At 36.0% G+C, this 23,263-nt stretch overlaps 1 protein-coding gene across 3 annotated transcripts in view; it reads right to left on the bottom strand.

Moving 5' to 3' along the window:
• The window catches only part of MYO3A (myosin IIIA), a 219,313-nt gene that overhangs the window by 69,237 nt on the left and 126,813 nt on the right, over positions 1-23,263 (bottom strand). For all 3 annotated transcript variants that reach the window (XM_074324949.2, XM_074324951.2, XM_074324950.2), the window contains 3 exons: positions 15,805-15,931; positions 11,493-11,703; positions 9,162-9,309 (listed from right to left, as the gene is read on the bottom strand). In XM_074324949.2, coding sequence (XP_074181050.1) covers positions 9,162-9,309; positions 11,493-11,703; positions 15,805-15,931 — 486 coding nt within the window. The remainder of the gene's footprint in view (positions 1-9,161; positions 9,310-11,492; positions 11,704-15,804; positions 15,932-23,263) is intronic.

Here is a 23,263-nt window from a genome sequence, read left to right as displayed (position 1 = left end):
GGAGCCTTATGAAATTGAAATCTCATTTCAAGGGTGTCAGCCGAAAATATATATGTGTTATTTGTATGTGTGTTTTAAAATAAAACACAATCTAATACATAAAAATGAGACAGAACCCCGTTGGTCTAAAAGGTAGACCACCTGAAAGACATTCAGTTTATCCAGTATCAGAAAAAAAAAAAGGAAACAATGTCTTATAGTTTCACAGCTTGTTCATTTGAAGGTAACCTTGGGAGAAGTATGCAGACCTAGAATTACTTCACTATTAGACACATTATTCTGACAGCATGTTATAGCTTAAATGGCAACTGCAGAGTTCAAAGGAGGTTTTGTACTTTTTATATAGAAAGTACATGAGGTTAGAGTCTAAATCAATGCATTTGTCATTTCTATTTGCCTGTGTCAAAATCCACTGAATGCTTTTGTGGCAGGTCATACAGAGCAGCGATGAGTAACTTGGAAAACAATGGGCTTTCCCCCTTTAAGATACTTGTTAGGATTATGGACTCCAGGCGATGGAGAAAAAATGCTATTCCTCAGGATTTATAAAGCACTTTTAGTAAAATGATCACGACTAAAACAATATATCATATATTTTTATAGCAGTTATAATCTCAAAATGCTTAGCTGTTTTGAAGCATATGTGCAGAAACGAAGCTCACATAACTCTTCAGAAAGTCCTCTGCTATGCCCTGTACATTAAAAAATACATTTATAAAGCAATAATGTTACATACTAAAGATTAAGATCTAGTGCAAAAAAACAACAACATTTAAAGCAGATCGGTGGAGTTATTAAACTGCAGTAAAGCTGAGCTGTTTAGCATAGGTAAACCCTACTCTGTTCAGATGAGCTGAATTCCCTTTTGAAAAAGGGTAGATGAATGATCATTTAAAGCCCATACCAAGGAGGCAAGGGAAAACGTAAGACTTGGACATTAGAAACCTCAGGCCCGAGTCAAATTCTCCCTTGTTTTTCACTGAATTTTGAGTGTGGGCTGTGATAGGACACGGTGGCAAGAAAACCTATGGAAGGTGCACCTCCACATGTGTGGCTTAGACAACAAGCTTAAATATTTACAACCAACGTGTCACCGCAGGAGAGACTCGAGATTACTCAATTGAGTCCTCAGACTCACACAGTAGCATGGAAGGGTAGTCACTACAGGCTGAGAGAGGCTTCATGCTTCCTTGGAAGGGAAAAATTAAACTTAGATTACTTAACACAAATTAGTAACACTAAAAAGGCTTGATTCTCATCAGTCAGGTCTCACGTCCTCAGAGAGACCTTCCCTCATCTCCCAGACTAATTCAGAAATGCCCCCTCCTTCCTCAATTTATCACTTCTGCCCCCCCCCCCCCGAAAAACCCATGTGTATCTCTTTTACTTTTAAACTTTAGCCCACTTTTTAAATGCTTCTAACCATTTCAAGTCATGGAGGAAGAATGAATGGGATTTTATATTAAGAGATGGGATTTGAAATTCACGTCGGTGTGTGGCACTGTCTCTGTATAGGTCATTGTACAGATGCCACATCCTAAAATTCTTAAAATATTTGAGGAGCACCTACTATGTGTATGTTTAGGGGTAGGTGGGGCAGGGGAAGGTAGAAATAAAGATGAAAAAAGTAGAGTCCCTGTTCTTTATGACACAGCAAAGTTGCTCTCTGCCTTTCCATTTCAACCCGTAACAAATGTCCTAGGATTTCTTTGCTTTTGCTGTATTCTCTTTTTCACCTGTTCATACATAGTCTAGTACTCTATCCTTCCTGGTAGGTGGTCTTCACTCCCTCCAGTTGCCACAGTCTGTTACCACAGACACCTGCCTCTGTTTCCTTCTTTCCTGCCTTAATATTGATTCTCCTTGGTTTTTCATGTGAAAAGACTGTTTCTTTCTTTTCCTCCCTCCCTTCCTCTCTTATTCCTTCCTTCCTTCCTTCCTTCCTTTCTTTTAAATGGATGGAGCACCCTTTTCTTCTGCATGAGAGGTTACCTTGCTGGGTCCCTGGTTCTTCTCAATTTGGTTTATTTGTTTGTTCCTGGGAAGAACTGGGACAGGTATGACAGGACCTGATTCTGGTTCTGGCTTTGTTTCACCAGCCTGTAACCTTGGGCAAGTTACAAGGAGTCATTTTAATCTGTGAAATATAAGTGATCTATTTAGGTTTTTTCTGGTTCTAACATTTCAAAATGCCAAAACTGCCTGAAGGTGTTGTGAAACTTAATGAATAAATAAATGTTCTACTGACAGAACTTTTGCAGAAGGAAAGAAGCCACATAAACACATTTATTCCCCAAACCTGTCTTTCCATAAAAGAATTCCTACTAACCAACTGCTCATATGAGTATACATTTTATAAAAAACATTGCCACAGTGGAAGGAAACCACTGAGAAGTTATTCATTCTAACCATTGACAAAACCGCTCCTTATTCTAAAAGGAAGATTTTAAAGGTTGAGAATCTAGGATTTAGAGTGCTATTACCGTGTTTCCCCGAAAATAAGACCTAGCTGGACCATCAGCTCTAATGCATCTTTTGGAGCAAAAAATTAATATAAGACTCAGTCTTACATTATATTATATTATATAAGACCGGGTCTTATATTGAAATAAGACCGGGTCTTACATTAATTTTTGCTTCAAAAGATGCATTAGAGCTGATGGTCCGGCTAGGTCTTATTTTCGGGGAAACACGGTAGTACTCAAGGTGAATTGAATATGTGTACTATAGCGAAAAAAATAAACTTTTGCCACTTTTTATTTTGAAATAATTTCAAAATTAAAGACAAACTGCAAGAATAATACAAAGAATTGCCATGTAGCCTTTACTCAAATTCCCCAACTGCTAACATTTTACCACATTCTCGTTATCATTCTCTATTTCTATATATACATATTATTTTTAGTAATGACATTTTACATAATTAATTATTTTAAGAAGCTAAAAATGAAGAAAACAGTAGTAATATGCATGTTGTAAAAATACAAACTTTTGATGTAAAATAAAATTAATGATTTGAAATCTCTTGTTTTCTGTATTTCCTATTCAAAGCTGGTATCAATGATCCTGTTGATTTTTACGTTAATATTAATGAAAAGCCACAGGGAATGCTGATCGTCATTAATTTGAGACGACAAGGCCATTAATTCAGAATCTGACAAGTAACCTAATGAGAAAGTATTCTGGATAATACATAATAAAATAGACATGTTTTATTTCACATATATTTAATGAACTTTGGGGGAAGGAATTTTAAATGGTGCTGCCTAGAGCAGCTTCTTTTTCTCAGGAAAAGTTATATAATGCATGTTAGATGAAAATTCTAACTTACTAATTTTTTTGTGTATATACCTATTGAAAACTCTTTAAAAGCCATAAAGGAGTTAACAAATGTATATTCTATTGATAGGTATTGGCTTAGGAAAAGGAGGCATTTTAGTTAGGAATTCAGAAATGTAATTCTCCATCTACCGGTATCTGTTTCACCTTCAACTATTTCTCCTTTACCGTCATGTTTAAATCTTTATCAAAAAATTTTATTTCAGTTTGGTCAATAATATGCTTTTAACCTCACATGTAGAAAACTACAGTAATTGTACAGCTTTATGGTTCTAATTGTGTATATCATTGACAGTTATTTGTTATCATAACTGAAAGATTTTAAAAAAATGTTATCAAATTATCAAAATAAGTAGCACAAATCCCCACATCACATTAAAGGTGTTGATCTAACTTCATTGATGAAAGAGAAACAGACTGCATGCAGCAAGGGTCTTGAGCGAGGGATGAGGGGAATATAGGAGCCCAAGAGGTCGCCTGCAAGAGCCAAGGGACAGGATGACACATGCACAGCCACGAGCTGCTGCAGGGCTGGGCCACACAAATCTCACCATGTGGATACCAACTTCCATAGTTCTTAGTATGTGAGAAGCTTAAAGAACATTTGTATGTGATCTCAAGCAGTAACCCAAGTCCTGGCCAAGTAGTTAAAAAAATTTATTATATCAAGGGTTTCTTAAATGTATGGTTATTTTATTTCTTAAAGAAAATGCCTATAAAAGGGCCTTTATCACTTGGAAAGCTAAAATAAGACAAATGCTATCACCATCACACACATATGGCTTAATAGGGAAGAAAGTTGGATATAAAATAAAAATTCATACTTTGTAAGCCAAACCATTTGAAGACACATATAAGGTGTTTATTTTGAATTACCCACACGTTTTTTTTCTATCCAATGAGTAATTCTTTTTACTTTGTAATGTAAAAAAGTTGAAAATGTAGACATTGTGTATTTGAATGAATTTTTGTTCTTTGCAATTGCCACAAATTATGTGTGGGAGCCCACATTCAAACATGTCAAAAGCTTTAATCTTTCGGATATGAACAGCTGGAAATGAAAGTCTTACACATCACTTTCGGGCAGAGAAGCCAGAGCCATAATTGCAGTTATTGTTTCCACTATGCACTGAAAATAGTTCCCTGCCTCTAAAATGACTTCTGACTTTTAATTCTAAACCCGTGGGGACATACAGAAATGATATGTGTAACAGCCTATCCTTATACAGAAACAAATATTAACAGCTCACTTTAAAAACGAACTTCAGTTAATAGCCAGAAAGATGAACTGCACTAATGGTTAAGAAAGCTTATCCTAGGTAAAAATAAGCACATAAGGAAGTAGAGAATCTTCAGGTTTCAAGAACAATGCTCTGCAGTATCACAATGGCCCTAAAGAACAATGGCATTTGTTCAAGTTCAAATCATGCTCATGGTTGGTGCGCATTCCTTTTGATTTAAAACATAAACTTATAGGTAACAAGGTTCATTTCTTTCTCCATGTTCTATACCATGATTATACCAAAATTAAATCAAAGGACAAAAGCCATCACTACAACACCAGCGTGACTCTAACTTGAAGAGAATTTCAAGCTTTCTATCACACTTGATTACTGTTGCGCTCTCTTTTATGTGAAGAAAACCAGAAAATGAAAAAACAAAAGCAGAACAACCCCCACCCCAAATCTTGGCTATACAATTACCGTGGAGCTTCGGTGTGGGGGTTCTTGCAGAAAGATGCCTCCCTTATAAGAAATGGGATAACTTGTCTGCTGCCCTTTAAGCAGCTAACTAAAAGCTTTTTGAAAAAGACGAAAGTAAATAGTGTGTATCAAAATAACCCTATACAAATGTAACACTGAAGGTTGAACTATGAATACTCTATTTGTGGAATGAATAACATAGAGAGAAAAATTATATACTTTTCAGCTGCAACTCATTTAGAAGCGTTGGAGTCCGGAATTGTAAAAGATTATAACTATACTCCTACTCCTCATCTTCTCTTTGTAGGGGTGGGGACCTGGATTATCATTTAACATTTAAACTATTGTTTCAGATACAAATTGTCCCTTTATATCTTATGAAGGTCTATATATATATATATATATATATATATATATATATATATATATATATATATGAAATGGTTCTTCTAGTGTTGGAAAAGTAAGGAAGCTTCAAATATTATGAAATACCAAACTCCAGAAAATTTTCAGGAAGTATATAATATACACAGTAGGAAAATAATGCTACCATAGACCAGCTGTCTTAGACATTCTAAATATCTAGACAATAAGGGGAAAAAGGATACTCTCAGTTGGGTGTTGAAATTCCAAGGCATACAATTTATGTCCATAGAAAAGAAGGTTATGAGGAGAAAGGAGGCACAGATGCTGGTGAGGTGAAAATGGGTTCCCAGATTTAAGAACACGTTCAAAGTAATACAAATGCTCAGCTGGAGGCAACCATTCCAAGAAACATGAAACTATCCACCCAAGAAGCTATGGATTAGGTCACGGCCATAAACTCTTTCACTAAAAATGTTTTTCTGTGGTCTATTGATTATTGTTTTAATGGAAAGTAATGGGGAAATGATATTCAAAATACCTTCGTAACACCAACTGTGCTGGAGTGTCCAGGTGTATATTATATGTAAACTGAACTTGGGCTAAATAAGGAAACGTTTTCAGCAAACCTGTATTTAGGTTTCAATGTTGTTGGTCTGTCAATAAAGATAATGTTTGTTGGTTTAAGTGGGACCAGAAGTTGTTTCATCTGACAAGGTGCTGCCTGAGGCTTGTGTCTTGCTTATATTGGCCAGATCATTTGTAGGTCCATGAAATCAAGACCAGTATGTCTTACTGATAAGCAACGAAGACTTTATTAAACGTAGGAGCTCTGAGTTAGGTCAAATCTGTGGTCATATTCGACTAAAAAAAGTGTGACCATGACTTTAGTTAATGACTTGGCTTACTAGCTGTTTCTTATTTACAGAAATCAGTGTAAGTGCTCTTTATCTGCGACAGCTAATACATATAGCTAGTTAGCATTGCTCGGTTACATTTTTTTGCCTTCACAGGGAAGTGACAGTGAAAGAAAAAAACCAAACATACACCCACAAGTTAAAATCAAGAGTATCACTGACTAATCCTGTATCCACCAGATCACACATTTCATCCCTGATCACCAGCTGCCAATGTCTGGTCCTTAAGATTATGAAGCAGAGGTTCCTGGATAGTTACCCTAGGAAGACACTTGGAAGGATTGGGAATGACCTTAATTTCTCAAAGAGCTTTGTATAATCCTGGATCCTCGTTAAATTTTTAATTTGGGGGTGCAATTTTGAGTTGTTTTGTCTTGAAATCCTCTCGAGGATATTTTTTAAAGGGCTTATAGAACAATTTTATTTGTAGCAAGCCCAAAGATAAAAGGATTAGGATCATGGATGAAATTCAAGACTGTCAACCAAAGTGAATTATAAAATGTAACATTCTATAAAAAGTGAAAATCAAGTAATTACTGAAAGGTTTAAACACTAATTCCAATAAAACCAGATTATAACCTCAGTTCCCAAAAGAGAAGAAAAGCAGAGATCTACCAACACAAGATATTAAATAATCAGATAGGAAATACAGGAAAATGCACCTGGAATCTATATAATCCTAATAGATTCCTATAAAAAAGTCCAACCCCCCAAAATGTGCTTGTTTCAGTCTCTGGCTAGAATGGATTATGTGAACACTGTGAGGCATTAAAGCAAGATGACCTTAATTTAATAAATATTTACTGAGCACTTGCTATGTCAGGCTCTGAAGATACAAAAAGAATTACGACACAATCCTTGACCTGAGGGTATTTACATCCTACTGAGAAAGGCAAAAATGTAAACCAGAGAATGTATTGTCAAGTATTTTTACTGCAGCATAGAGGAGAGAAGATGAACAAATATCGGTGATTTTATGGATTTCAGTAATAAGAAATGAAATATAACATAACATTTTTTTGGCTTGAGAAAGTGGGTAGAGATGTCATTCACTGGGTATAAATACAAGTGAGAGGGAAAAATGATGAGTTCAGCTCTGGACAAAGTCCTGGAAACTGTCCTAAAAGAAGGCCCGGAGGTTGGAGAGATAGATGGGTTGAAGATAGGGTTTGAGCATCGCTTGCTTGTAGGGGGTAGTTGAAATAATGGAAATAGATCATTTCTCCTAGTGCGTATGAAAAGAGGGTCAAGAAGAGAACTCTGGGGGAGCTAGCATTTAGGGCAGTACCTTTCAACATGGGCTGCACATTGGAATACACCGGGAACCTTAAGAAATATTGGTGCCTGGGTCTCATCCCAAGAGATTTGATTTAATTGGTCTGGGACAAGGTCTGGGCACTGGAATTTTACAAAGATCACCAAGAGATTCTAAAACGCATCCAGGGTTGAGAACCATTAGTTTAGGGGATGATGCAGGAAGAATAAAGGAAGAAACCTCAAAGAGGAAGATAAACTGAAAGACGGTATTGAGGATGACAAAGGAGGGGTTTTCCATAAACAGGACTGTGTCAACAGGGTTGAAAACTACAGGAAAGGATAATAATGGTGCAACTACAATGTGTCTGATACTAATGACTGATGAGATTAGGAAGGGCCATTCCCATGGAATGGGGAAAGTCAGAGCCAGATGTTGTGAACACAAAGTACCAAGTGGGGAAGAAAGTAATACAGTGCAATGAATACTGCCAAGATTCTTTCAAGGTGATTGGCTGTGAAGGGAGGAGACAGGAAAGACCACAGCTACAGAGATAAGCAGCATGGAGCAGCATTTTTGTTTTTAAAGACTTTAAAGAGATTTTATCATATATGGAGGCTAAGGGAGGGCACTGATGAAAGGAGTAGAGGAATAGACAAGAAAGGGTGGGGAAAGAAAGACACACAATAGATATTAGATGGAATAAGATCCTGGGGTAGATGAGAGCTGGGCAAACACAGATAAAATCTTAAATTTATGTCCTTTGTCTTTTGGCCTAAGAAATGTAAAGAGGTTAACATTTTCTTTTGTGATTTCTATTTTCAAAATGCAATTTCAAAGTTAATTCTTAATAAGCCTAAATATTTTGAATCAAAACAGGCTCTAATTAATCTCAAATTTAAATTAAAAACTTCTGTTGTAATTAGTAAGCACAAAACAATTTAATATATTTAAAGGAGACAAATGACATATTGAATATGACTATTTCTTTTAGACTTGATAAAAATTTTAAATAGTCTTAATACTACAGATTTTTCCAAATTCAATTTAAGTAAGTCTCTGATTTATCTCTAAGAAAGAATATTTTTGAAGCTGAATCATAAATTACTCATTGTATCCTGACAAAATTACCGTTTCATGGCATTTGCATCAAACCCATTATCTTGTGTTCTGTTGCCTAGTTACCAGAATTCTGAAGTTTAATACATTTTAGATGGATATTGAAATTTCAAACAGAATTTCAGCAATGCAGTAGACAGAAAGAGGAATAATTGGACATATCTGCTTACTTAAATTTCCAAAGGAAACTTCTTTGTTTGTAAGGGCTCAGGTTTGCTGAGTTTTGGAGAAGGGTGCATTGATTTTTGATGGAGGACATCCAACATCACATATTAAGACACTTAATTCGTACTAGTTTTTTTTTTTTTTTTTTACTATGAAAATGGAGGAAAACATCTCGGTTTTTTTGGTCTTTATTAAATGTTTAAGGCTTTAAATCTACCAGTCAACTTCAGGTCCTGCTTCATTAGTATAATTCTGCATAGAACCTACACATGCATGCATCTTTATAGCACACAGACTTACCTGTTCCCACGCAAACACGTGCTGATTGAAATAATACTGAATTTGTTCATTTGCAATGTTAATGCACAGCTGCTCAAAGGAATTTTTTTTGAAATTTTCAAAGCCAAATATATCCAAAATGCCAATGCTCAGCTCATCACCATTCCCACTGGAAAATTAGAGACATTATTTTGAGGTCTTATTTATTTTCTTAAGGGGTAATGGAAAGCAGAGTATCTCAGAGTATGCTTTTGTGATTTAGCTAAGAAGCTACTATCAGCATACACAGTTACAGTGAAAGTTTTAATTGCAAAAGTTTCCTTCCATAGGCTATAAAGATAAATTAGGTAGCATCAATTTTAATATGTAAATGGTCAATAGTTTCCTTATACTACACAAACCCCTTCTATACTATCTTATATACTTAAACAAAAGAAACTTTTTTCCTATGGGTTTATGAGCACAAGATCACAGCCCTGAGTGAGTCAAGATTCACAGGGAAAACCTGGCTAGCACTCAGAATGTAGCAAAAATATGCCCAATAAAAACATACCAGAAAAGCACAAATTCTGTGAAAGAGTATAATTAGTCTTTAATTTTAGGACAACAATTAAACGGTTTGCTAAAAATATTTTAATTATTTTAAAGAATCCTTATTTATTGTTGGGTTATTCACTCACAATTTTTTAATATAGAACAAATGGCAACCTGAAGATATAAATATATGTGGATTTATTTCATAATTAAATACTTTAACATACAATTAAATACTATAGTATAATTACCTATTCCAAATGCACATTCTCATGCTCCTTCAGAATGGTTACCTCTGTTCCCTAAAGGTTACTTTGTCAAAAAGTCTTCCAATCCCCCAATAAATATATACATTGCCAAGTTATTTTCATGTGCATTTAAAAAGGAAAGTACAAATACTTCTCTTTGCGTTCACCATTCACATAATCTGTGTTAATCTTAGTGTTGTGTGAGGCAGCGATTTGGAAATGACAGCTAGCGACTGCATGCTGTGGGCTGAAGAAGGATGCTCGCTAATGGGCGGCATGGACTGAACTTAGAACGTGGAGTTTACAGAACATTTTGAATATATGATGGATTGACAAAAGGAAAGCTATCCTACTGAAAGTTCCTATTTTGAATAGTAAGTGTAATTTTATGTGATGATATGAGGCAAAATGACTAAGTTCAATTTATGCTGGTCCACTCAAAACGATTATTCTTTTACCATCTTTTTGTCCCAAAGGGTCTCACTGAGATAAATGTTTAACTTGCATAACAATATGTTAGAAAGCATGCAAGCTTACATTCTGTGGAATATACAGATATTAAAAAATTCTCAAAAGTTTCTGTTTTCATCTGAAAGCTTGGCATCATACAGACGGCCACAAATGAACATACAAACTGTCTGACAATTATAATTGGATTGTGATTGGCAGATCCAGTCATACAGGGTACAGTTGAGCAGGGAGGTAAAGCAGCAATTTTGAGTGGATAATTTTGACTGGATAATATTACAATGCGGTATATATTTTAGTGGAAAAATAACAATGAATAGCATGCCTAAAATGTGTATCAGGGGTCTTTTATGTTTAAGAAAGTGCGCACGAGGTCATCGTAGGTAGGCATTCATATTCTTTTCATATACTCATTTCTAAAGATTGTGTAATTTATGGCAGAACAAACTTTAGGTATAAATGTAAAGACATATCTATGCACAATCCCTGGCACATAGAGAACACTCAGGTAATGGTGGCTGCAATTGTCTTTATTTCTATGATGAGGTATTAGGCAGAGCAGAGAGTTATGGTCAGATAACATTATTGCTCAGATCTACCATTTACTAGTTATTTAGTGCATTTCTCACCCAAATTTCAGTGGAAGCCATAATACCTACCTTTAAGAGATTATAATGAGCGCTAAAATATGAAAAGTTCTCCTTTGCTTTCAAGATTTAATTCAAACCCTCAAAACAAAAACAAAAATTGCTAAACTGACATTTTATGCAATTATAAAATGGCATATATTTCACAGGAAACCTTTTAATTAAAAGACACACAAATTGATAGTAAGATGTCACTTTAAAAATTCACTTTCTATCATGTTTATTCATGTTGCTACAGTTTTTATGTGCCAGCAATTAAAAAAAATTATAGCTACATGACACAATGAAGTGATACTATTAGGAAATAAAGCAGGTCTACTGAACTATAGCTTTGATAAATTAAATGATATGAATTAGAAACATCTTCCAAGGGACTCAGATATAAATCAATAAATTACAAAATAGATTTACATCACCTGACCGTTGGGAAAAAATATTTCTATAAAAATGTTTACCTTGGTGATGTGTCATGCTTCAACAAGCTATTAATGCGATTGACTATCCAACTGAAGAGACGGCCATATAGAGTTTTAGCCATAGCATCTCTGACATCAGTAGCTTTTTCCACAGTGTTGCGCCGTATAATGGTTTCTCCTCTAGTGACCACACAGTGGGAGGTGAGAGCTTCTTGTAGCTCATCTGCCTGAATGCAAAGCAAAGAAGCAGCTAAAAAATAAACAGATGTGTTGTTAGAAGACATTACGGCAATGAAGTAACTTCCCGGAGAATAAAAATGTCTTAATTGACCTTCTTCAAATAACGTGAAATAAATATAAGAAGATTTTATAATGTAAAAATAAGTTACTGTTCAACAGTATCCCTATGTCTCTTCGTGATCATCTTTCTCTATTTATCTCGACTGGTCAAATGTGGGCTGCTGTAAAATATAGCACAGCCCAAACCAAACTGGCTGGCGGAGTGAAACATCTGTACACATGAGTAGTTGTTTATATGATACCAACATGATCGCACTGAATTATGTTAAATAATTTAAAAGATCATGAATAGACTTGGTATAATTTGGATTCTATTATTAATATACACATTTTTGAAATGCAGAAATTAATTGTAAGGTTACCTAGACTTCAGGGATATACCCAAACGAATGTATTTTATGTACCTTCTGCAATGTAAAAGAACATAAAAAGACATTCATATACAACCCAAAGAACATAAACCTATTCTGACATTCAAATACCTTTTATCATACTACCTTTCAGTTTCATATGTCAATTACTAAATTTTGTTAGAACTTGATGTCCAAACAAACATTTATTTAATAGTTAATGATAATTAAACATCATGGGGAATTTAAAATTAATACTTAACCTTGGTGAATAAAACTCATTTTTTAATATAATAAACATCTTTAACTCAAACTACTACATGACAGAGAGGCTAAGTTTTCAAATCAACTTTCTTTTAAAGTATTTTGAACATATTGAATTTACTTTGAGCATTAGGGACAAGGTATTTCTTCATATGTGGCTAAGATTGTTGGGCCTTATTTAAACAAAATATTTTATTCATATTCTAGAAGTAATACAGTCTCAGCAGAAATCTCACCTTCTAAGTTAACATTCTGCATTTCTTTCTTTCTCGGCATTTTATTGCCATTATTCTGCACATACATTTTTATCTTTTTCCCCCCTCCCCCCACCCCCACCCCCACCCCCACCCCCACCCCCACCCCACAAACTCCAGTTCAAGCAGTTGTTTCTCAGTCTAGTTGTAGAGGACACAGCTGCCTGGTCTATGTTGGTATTATGAGCATTGCACTCCCCCAGCTGAGGCAGTCGGTCGCCGACCTTTGGTCAGCACCCAGCCATTGTTCTTAGCTGTAGAGGGCGCAGCTCACTGGCACAGGTGGGAATCAAACCAGTGACCTTGGCGTTAGGAGCACAGCGTTCCAACCGCCTGAGCCACCCGGCCACCTCACATTTTATCTAAATATAACATCTTAAGCATTTCCGATTTTGTTGAGTATTGTTTGTAAATATAATTTTAAGCTACATATTCTGACATATATCAATAATTTTTAAATTGTTGGATGTTTAGTTATCTCCATGTGTTCATAATTGTAAAGAATGCTGATATAAATATTTTGGACATGAGATTGTGTTCTTGTTTTGAATTATTTTTTTAGCATAGATTTCCTAAATTCAGCAATTAGTTCAAAGTATACAAATATATTCAAGCCTTTGATACATACTATTTAGCTGCTCTTTAAGCCTTTGATATTTACTATTTAGCTACTCCTCAAAAACTTTGAAGCAATTACACTCCTACAGCTAAATGAAAGACCAATAATTTCAACACAATTAAATGGACACCAGGGATTAATATTTTTTTAAATGGCCAATTCGATAGGAAAAAATGCCTGTTTCTTTCAGTTTGTTTTTAGTTGATTCCTAATCAAGCTGAATACTTTCTTCAGTTCATATTTTTATTGGTGATTCTTATTTTGTAAACTGCCTTGTTTCTTTGATGTGTTCATCTTTTCCTAATCAATTTATCAGAGATTTTTATTACTAAAAGAAAATAATGCTTTGATAAATGAGGTCTGACAATTAAGTTTGCAAACTTGTTGCAATGATGTTGCTAACTTTTTGATATCAGAGGGATTATTCATTATGAATTTGTACCAACTGGACAAACAGCTAATCAAGTTTAATATTTAAAAGTGCTAAAAAGGCTGTGTGAAAAAGTTACATGACCTGAACTTTCTGCCAACAATTCATGGCTCTTGCATCATGACAATGCACCAGCTCACACAGCACTGTTTGGGAGGGAGTGTGTAGCCAGTAAACGAGTAACTGTATTAGAATACCCTCCCTACTCACCTGACCTGATCCCCAATGACTGCTTTCTTTACTAGAAGACAAAGGAAATATTGTAAGGAAGATATTTTGATGACATTCAGGACATCAAGGGTAATACAATGACAGCTCTGATGGCCATTCCAGAAGAAGTCCCAAAATTGCTTTGAAGGGTGGACTAGGCACTGGTGTCAATGCATAGCTTCCCAAGGGGACTACTTCAAAGGTGACCGTAGTGATTTTCAGCAATGAGGTATGTACCAGTTTTTCTACGATGAGTTCGTGAACTTAATTGTCAGACCTCGTATATATTGCAAATATTTTCCCTGTTTTTTCATTTGCATTGCAATTTCCTTTTTCCTTTTTTTTTTTTTTTTAGTATAAAAGAGTTCTAATTTTTATGAAGTCAAATATCCATTTAAAAAATCATTTCTGTTTTTGGTTTTCTGCACATAAAGTTCTTGAAGTCTTTTCTCAGCTCAGGATTATATAAATGCATTTTTCTTGTACTTTTATGATTTTTGCCCTTACATTGATACATGTTTGGCATTCATTTTGTATAATGGCATATAAGTATTCATAAGCCCCTCCCCCACATGGTTAGCCAGTTGGTGGTCCCTACAACGTTGATTCCCTAGTGATTTGTAATGCCACTTCTGGAAATTCTACTTGGATCTGTTTTTGAAGTGTCTTCCATTGATTGGTATGTCTATTTCTACCCTACCTTGTTCATTCATTTCACATATATATACTGTCTACTACATGCCAGACATTTCACTTGGGGCTATATTGCTAAGTATAATACTTTGTAAAACAAAGTTCTAGTCTTTACAGTCTTCATTCAGAAGGAATTGGAAGCTAATAAGAAATTTAAGTGGGAAGATAGTGGGAGGAGGCCAGGGACAGGGAGATATTAGAGGAAAGGAAAGAGGAGGAAGAGAGGGGAAAAAAAGGGAATGGTGGGGACAGGGGAAAGAGACAGGGACAGAGAGGGGGAGAAGGTGATTGGGAGAACCCACTGATACATGTGTTAAATGATTTCTAAATGAACTGTGGAAAATGGTCTGGAAAAGTTCAAGAATTGATGTGGGATGAATAATTGGGGGACAACTGAGAGATGATATTGGATGAGAATGGTGACAGAGATAAGGAGAAGTGGTCATATTTGAAAGACATTTATGGGATAGAATGAACAGAACTGGTTTCTGATTGAAACAATGCACCTATAAAATGCTCTTGATTTGGAAATAATTCCTTGTAACTTTAATTATATGTAACTTTAATGCAAATTAGTGTAATTTCTATTTCCTATGACTGGCTATTCCAGAAAATGCTTTAATTAATTTTAAATATATTCTCATTAACATTAACCTTTTGTGATCTATAGGACTATCTCTTGCTATACAGAAATAGGTTCTCAATCATCAAAATCCTTTTTCAGTTTGGTTGTTTCTAAGTATATCCATATCTACAACATACCTCTATTGCTATTCATTCTGATGATTGTTGATCTCTTCTAACTGCAATCAGATGGTGAGATTTGAATCTTATCATTTGCGTTTTCTCATTATTCCTTCCACTGCTGATCATCTGATACCTTATGTGCCAACTAAATTTTTTTTTACTATATGAAAAATCAGAACAGGTTTCCAGGTACATGCCCACAATGACGTGCCAACCTCAGACATTTGCTCCATTGCATTACCAAGCTGGTTCCAGAGACACAGTGGGACGGAAATAATAGGGATCTGGGGACAGGTCCAGACTAGAATGGTTTAGCATTTGGCCCTATGAAATTACCCTAAAATATCTCATTCTGTTCCTGAGAAACTATAAATTAGAAAACATATACAAATAAAAATTTATATCATGATATTATCCTTATGTGACACAGTACATCATTAGACTTTTAAGAGTCGAGTTTTGAATGGAAGATAACAGAACTCACAATTCTCCAGAGCAGCATGATTAGAAATGTGGCTCTTGTCAATCTGGTGTTCAGTTGCCACAGAAGAAAACTCAATGTTTCCAACATTCAAGATGGCAGCGAGTATACTGTATACACTTCCAAGTTGCTGAAACACACCATAGCAATGTTAGCATCCTTCTCCTGCTGAGTATAGCAAGGCAGTGATTATGACTTGGGACAGACTGGGGAGGAATCCTTCGGCTTCAGAAGTAGAAGGTCATCCTGCAAACTACGGTGTCAGACTAAGGACCCAAGTAGGCAAGGATCCAAGGAAGCATGGCATCATTATTTTAATCTTAGACGTAAACATGGTGTCTGTTACCCTGTGAGTGACTGAAAATATTTTATGAATGCAAATATGAATAAAAAATAGAAATGAGGAGCTCCCCTCAGAGCACGTAGAAATAGCTAAATTCATTAGGCCACAGAGAAATCTCTCCACGTGAAACTTAACTTCAGAACTTAATGTGATTGTTTCCATATGTTCATTTTCCTTGAGGCCATCTTCAAAGTGAGGTGTATGTGTGGATAAAGTCTAGTTAAGGAAGAAAACTCAAAAGATCCTAGCAATAAAATCAAAGGATATGTGTAGTTTAAGAACAGGCATAAGAACTTTGGACTATAGCTTAGAGATTATAGTAATTACTTCTTTAACATAAAATCCCTAATCAGGGATACTGAAATATACTCAGAAACACACCACACACACACACACACACACACACACACACACACACACACGATTCTTCTTGGAGTCACAGAGGCATTTTGTCAAGGAGTCTGTGGTAATTTTATGTGTCATTCCGACTATGTTCATGGTGCAGTGAGGAACATGAAAGCGAGAAAATCCTTTGTTATTTTTTTTTCTACAGTTATTTTATTCCAGCTCCTACACTTATCAAAGAATGATAATTTTATCCACTCCAACATTCTAAGTCAAGATAAAACCTGGAGTTGAAATACATCTTCAGCGATATTTATTCATTCATATATAAGATATACTGTGTTTCCCCGAAAATAAGACCTAGCAGGACAATGAGCTCTAACGCATCTTTTGGAGCAAAAATTAATATAAGACCCAGTATATTATATTATATTATATTATATTATATTATATTATATTATATTATACTATATTGTATTATATTATATTATACTAATTATATTATATTACAGAACATAATATGTTATATTATATTAATTATATTATATCATATTTAACAAGACCTAGTCTTATATAGTAAAATAAGACTGGGTCTTATATTACATTACAGCTGATTGTCCGGCTAGGTCTTATTTTTGGGGAAACACGGTATGTTGAATGAACATATAAATATATTGGTTGAATGAATCCTCACCAGCATTGGATGCCAGCGTGTTGGATTTGGCCATTCTAATAGGTGTGCAGTGGTATCTCATTGTTGTTATAGTTTTTTAAAATGTAAAACATTCACATTTCTGCTGCTGGACTTAGAGATCCTGGAGATGAGGAGCTGTGGCTGGTCTACTGACCCTATTTAATATCCAGCCCACTGGCTTCCACATGGTCGGCAATGACTAAAGATTTGTGTAATCAATGAGTAAGTGTGCTTTTTATGGTAGATTACAAATGTCCTGGTGGTGAGAAGTCCAGGGAAAGCAGGACCATCCTGTGGCTCTTTATAAAATACAGGAAGTATCTGATTTATAAAACATACTATTCCAAAAGTGTCTTTGTCAGTGACTTTGGGACATGGAGCATCGTGCTATCGTACACAGCACCTTTCTCTCTGATGGCTTTGTCAGCCTCAGTGTGTAACCAGCTCAGAAGGTAAAATGGAACATTTCTCTAACTGCGCCCATCAGAACTCACAAACTAACTGAAATAGTGCACCTTTGTAATAAAAAGATAGAAAAATAACAGTCGAATTATATTTTTTAAATGATTAAAGATAACATATCCTCAAGTAAAAATGATATACAATGCAAGACTAATAATTTTATTTGAACATGTGATAATATCAGCCCAAGAACAACCCTGAAAATAAGAATAATCCCACTGGGCTTGAATTCTGACACTCGAGGAAAAGCATGTTTTTAAGGAGAAAATGAGATAAGTGGAGACGTTTGCATAATTTCTAAAGAAGATTCTGTGAACTTTCAAGTGCAATAGCGATTGATGACTTTGATTCTATTTCATAACTAATTTTTCAAAACTACATTTTTTTCTTGATATGGGTATTACCAATATAATGAGTTTAAAACCATGGCCTTTGAGCCCAGAAGTATAAAAAGAATGCAGAATTCAATCATAAGATAAAGGGATTAGTTGAATCCAATAAAATAGTGAAGGTATGGCTTGTGGTTCCCCACTAAAAACAATGGAGAGAGCACAGCTCTGAGAACAGATTCAGATTTGTGGTTTGAATTAATCATCCTGGAACAGTGGTTCTCAGCCAGGGACAACTTTGTCCTGAGGGGACCTTTGGCAATGTCTGGAGACATTTTTTTTGGTTGTCACAAATGGGGCTGGGGCATTACTGGCATCTAGTGGGTTGAGGCCAGAAATTGTGCTAAACATCCCACAATTTACAGGACAGCCCCCTGCCCCCTCCCCCAAAAAGAATTATCCAGCCCCAAATATAAATAGTGCCAAGATTGACAGACTCTGTCCTAGAAATGTGCAGGACCTAGGTCCCAGACAGACTTAAATTCTCTGTCCTGAAGAATGGCTCTGAACTTTCAGCCTCAGCTCACAACTTTAGTATATAGGATATAATATGTAGCGGTGTTAAAGTAAATCAAATCTACAGTATCTGTTATGGGTTGAACTGTGTCCCTCCCCAAATTCTTATGTTAAAGTCCTAACTCCCAGTACCTCAGAATGTGACCTTATTTGGACATAGGGTCATTGCAAATATAATTAGTTAAGATGAGGTTATACTGGAGTAGGGTAGGCCGCTAATCTAATCATGACTGGTGTCCTTTTAAAAGAACATCATGTGAAGACACACACACACGGAAAACACCATGTCAAGAAGAAGACAGAAATTGGGGTGATACAATCCAAGTAACTCCAATGAGTGCCAGGGAACTACCAGAAGCTAGGAGGGAAGCACCGAACAGATTCTCCCTCACAGCCCTCGGAAGGATTGGACCTTGTCTCCAGCCTGAAGAACTGTGAAGAAATAAATTCTGTTGTTTAAGCCTGTGGTACTTTGTTATTGCAGTCCTAGTAAACGAATACAGTGTACCGATGTTTTTTTTGTTAAATTTATGAATAAGATGTGTAACTTGTGATAATCAGTGTTTATTCTTAAATGTTTAAAATCTTAGAGATAATATTAGACATGAAGTAGAAAATCTGACAGTCTTGTGACTTGAATTTAAATGCGTATCTGGTAATACACATGATTTTAATTGGAAAAGTCGCAGAATTTGATTGCAAATCATATTGACATGTATAAAATAACTTGATCTACTACATTAATAATTTTGAATTATTAGATTTTTCCTAGTTAATAATCTTCTTAAGCGCTTAAGAAGATTCAGTTAAATGATTAGAAAGTTTAGAAAGTGCCCACCAATCTTTGCAAGCCTGCTGAGTGAGTCATTTCGAGTGTTTGAAAGACAGAGATGTACTAAATTTTTACATTTGTTCAGGAGTTCAAAATAATTTAATTAATTATGTCTGTTTAAGGTTATGAGTTCAGTGAATAAAGGTGACTGAAAGTTGTTTCTATTCTTACACAAAGATTGTTAGATTAACAAATTGAAGGAAAAGATGTGTAAAGAGGATAAGACAAGCCACAGACTGGGAGAAAATGTTTGCAAAAGACACTTCTGATAAAGGACTGTTATCCAAAATATATAATAAACTTTTAAAGCTCAACTATAAAAAAAAAAAAAAAGAGTAAAAAATGGGCCAAACATTTTGACACCTCACCAAAGCAGATATACAGAAGGCAAATAAGCACATGAAAAGATGCTCCGTAAATGTCATCAGGAAGATGCAAATTAAAACCACAATGAGATATCATTACACACTTAAATATCAGAATGGCCAAATCCCAACTCCAACTGACAACACCAAATGTTGACTGAGTATGTGGAGCAACAGGAACTCGCATTCATTGGTGGTAGGAATCCAAACTAGGACAGCCATATTGAAGACAGTTTGGTAGTTTCTTACGAAACTAAACATATTCTTATCATATGAGTCAGAAATCAAGGTCCTTGGTATTTACCCAAAGGAGATGAAAACTTATAGCCACACAAACACCTGCGCACAGATGTTTGTAGCAGCTTTATTCATAATTGTCAAAATTTGAAGTAACCAAGATGTCTCTTCGTAGGTCACTGAATAAACAAAGCGGTCCATCCAGACAACGGAATATCATTTCACATTAAAAGGAAATGAGTTGTCAAGCTAGGAAAAGACATGAAGGAACCTGAAATGCATAGAACTAAGTGAAATAAGCCATTATGAAAAGGCTGCCTACTATATGATTCCAATTACATGACATGCTGGAAAAGACGAAATATAGAGACAGTAAAAGATCAGTGGTTGCCCGGAGTTAGAGGGGAGGGAGGGAGGAATAGGTGGTACAGAGACGAATTTCAGGGCAGTGAAACTACTCCGTATGATATTATACCAATGGGTACACGACTCTACAAATCTGTCCAAAGACAAACAAAGTGCAACCCCTGATGTGAACTCTGAACTTGCAGAGATAATAACGTGTCAATGTGTGCTCATCAACTTAACACATGTACCGCTCTGGGGCAAAAATAGTGATAGTGGGGAGGCCGTGTATGTGCGGAGACAGGGCGTATATGGGATCTCTGTACTTTCCACTCAGTTTCGCTGTGAACCTAAAACTGCCAAAAAACAAAATATTACAGGAAAAAGGATGTATAGGCGGAACTTAAAAGCTGAAAGAAAACACTAGGTACTTGGTTCCAAAATCATTATTATATTGAATTAATTACCAAAACATGCCTTCTCGGAACATTAAAAACGGGATTTGCCCGTCCTTAGGCTCAAGGTCACACCCAGACTCACAGACCTGGTCAATGCACAGGCCCAGCCTCTGGTAATGGGCTCCTTCTAACCAGTCTCTGTGTCCCTGGTCTCGCCCCTCGCCAACCCATCGTCCACTCAGCTGGCACAGTGATCCTTCCGGTGGTCAGTCACATCATCTTATGTCCCCAGTTAACATCCTTCAATGGCCCCTACACCCTTGAAGACAAAGTTCCAGCTCCTTACCACGGCATGAAAAGAAGAAGGTCCTGAATCTTCTGGTGCTTCTGCACCTTCATTTCCAGCTATTTTTCTCTCACACATTTTCCGGCCAACCCAAAGTCCACATTAGGTGCCTCTCATTCCACGTTATTGTCATACTTTAATTCCAGTTCACTGTTCTTTCCCCCACTCTTGACACGCAATCTCTTCATGGAATCTTCCAGTAGACCAACCACCATGACTTCACGTTTCTGTAACATTCTCTGTTTCTTATCATGAAATTGACTACATTTTACTGAAATTATGCTAAGTGTATGCTTCTTCTATCAGCTTATAAACTTGTTGAAGATAGAGACTGTGACTAATCCATAGCTCTGACTCTTAGCACAGAGCCCGGTACACAGCTGGAACTCAATAAAAGCTTGTCAAACTGTTTTCTTTTGTGTCAGTCAAGTGACAGTGAAAATCTCCTTCACTTTCAAAGCAATCTGTCTTATTTGTCTTGAAGTTTTTACTTACGCTGTGCCTCACAATTTCTGCTCTTCTTCCTCAGAATTTTTTTTTGAATTCTGATTGTCCCGTTTTTTCAGTTTCAGGCTTGCATCCTGAGTTAGCAGTCAGATTTTATGAGAACAAGACTACTAAGCCAAGTTATTTTCTACCCAAAGCCCGTTAACTCCTCTAAACTGTCAAGCCTTGCCATTGGAAAATGTATAATCCCCTTTCTCTGACTTGTTTTGGGAATGGAAGCTACAGCCCTGGCTGGGTGGACTGAGTCTGGTGCACAGTCCTTTCGGTGACATGTACCATGTCCTTTCTTAGAGCCTCGACCCATACTTGTTGCTTAATTGAAGTCCATTCAGGAGAGGAGTGAGAAAGGTGAAAACGCCTGGGCCTCAACGTAGGTGGGGGTCACCATGGACAACGACAAAGTGACACCAGCCCAGGCTGGGGGATGTGGCACTATCCAGTCTAGTCCAGGGACAGCCAAGACGCTGATGCTGCCACTGATAAAGGACAGAGAAGGCAGGATAGGGAGGAGCAGGCTGGGGCAAGTACCACGAGACCAGATGCTATCGGAGACCATGTACCAGGCGAAAAGGAGCTGATAGGTGAAAGGAGGAGCTCTGTAGCCAGCATTTGCAGTCGTTTCTATATAAGGATATTAATATGTTCTCTACGCTTAGGTTGATTTTGCAATAAGCTGACATGAGCAGTTTGCAAAGATTAGAATAAAGTTAGGTAGGACTCAGTTTGAGTCATAGATAGTGGGAGAAGAAAGTGACTCAGAAATAAACCTTCTCTCTGCCCTCCTTTTACTGATAAAGAAACACAGACCAGAGAGGGTTAGTTATTGGTCTAAAGACACACAGCTAGAGACAAGCAGTGCCAAGGACTTTAACTCACAGATCCTGTCTCACTAGTACAGAATTATTTTTATTTTAAACAACTGGCTTCCTTGGTCCTCTCATTCTGCTCAAGTCATCAATGTTGGCTGAATTATGACATTCTAGAACTGTAACTTATTTTATGTATTTTGAATGAAGACAACTAGATTTCAAATTATTATTTTTAAATTATCAAATGAACAAAAGGGACTTATATGCACCACCCACCCTGACCAGAAACAATTTTTAAAAATGAAGTGTATCACAGAGATTCAACACTTTGTGTGATGCTTTAAAATAATTATAAATTTCTTTAAAAATATTATTTGATCATAACTAAAGTCATAGCTATAATCCACAGAAAATGAACCCGATTGGGATTTTAGACTATTGTAAGAAATGTAAGCAAAATTAAAGCAGAAAAAAAACCCCAACATTTTCATCTTGGAAGTAAGACGTATGACCTTGTGCAGACAAACAAACAAAAATTCCTGTGATGACATGGTAAAAATTGCCTCTAAATGAGTTGAATTATAAAATTACTAATCATTTATTTTAAAACTATGGCGGGAAAATGTCTTAGGCAATCATGTTTTTAAAAATTTTAGCATTTCCCAGTTTGTGTTATTTTTAGAGAATATCTGATTTTGATTTGCCTGTCAATTTGCCTGGATTGTGCTAAATCAGAAATGTACAAGTGAATAATAGTAAACTCTAGAACTATTTAAAGGGACACATATACGGTGGGTGCTGCCAACACCAATCAGAGAAAAATCAGGGGATAAAAAGAGAGAGACTCTATAGTGGAGAGTCATCAAAAACTGTG

The sequence above is a fragment of the Rhinolophus sinicus genome, chromosome 1 (genome assembly GCF_057876585.1).
Source record: "Rhinolophus sinicus isolate RSI-liver-muscle chromosome 1, RSI-T2T, whole genome shotgun sequence".
In the NCBI taxonomy this organism is placed as follows: Eukaryota; Metazoa; Chordata; class Mammalia; order Chiroptera; family Rhinolophidae; genus Rhinolophus; species Rhinolophus sinicus.
This window is presented reverse-complemented; position numbering and strand designations above follow the sequence as displayed.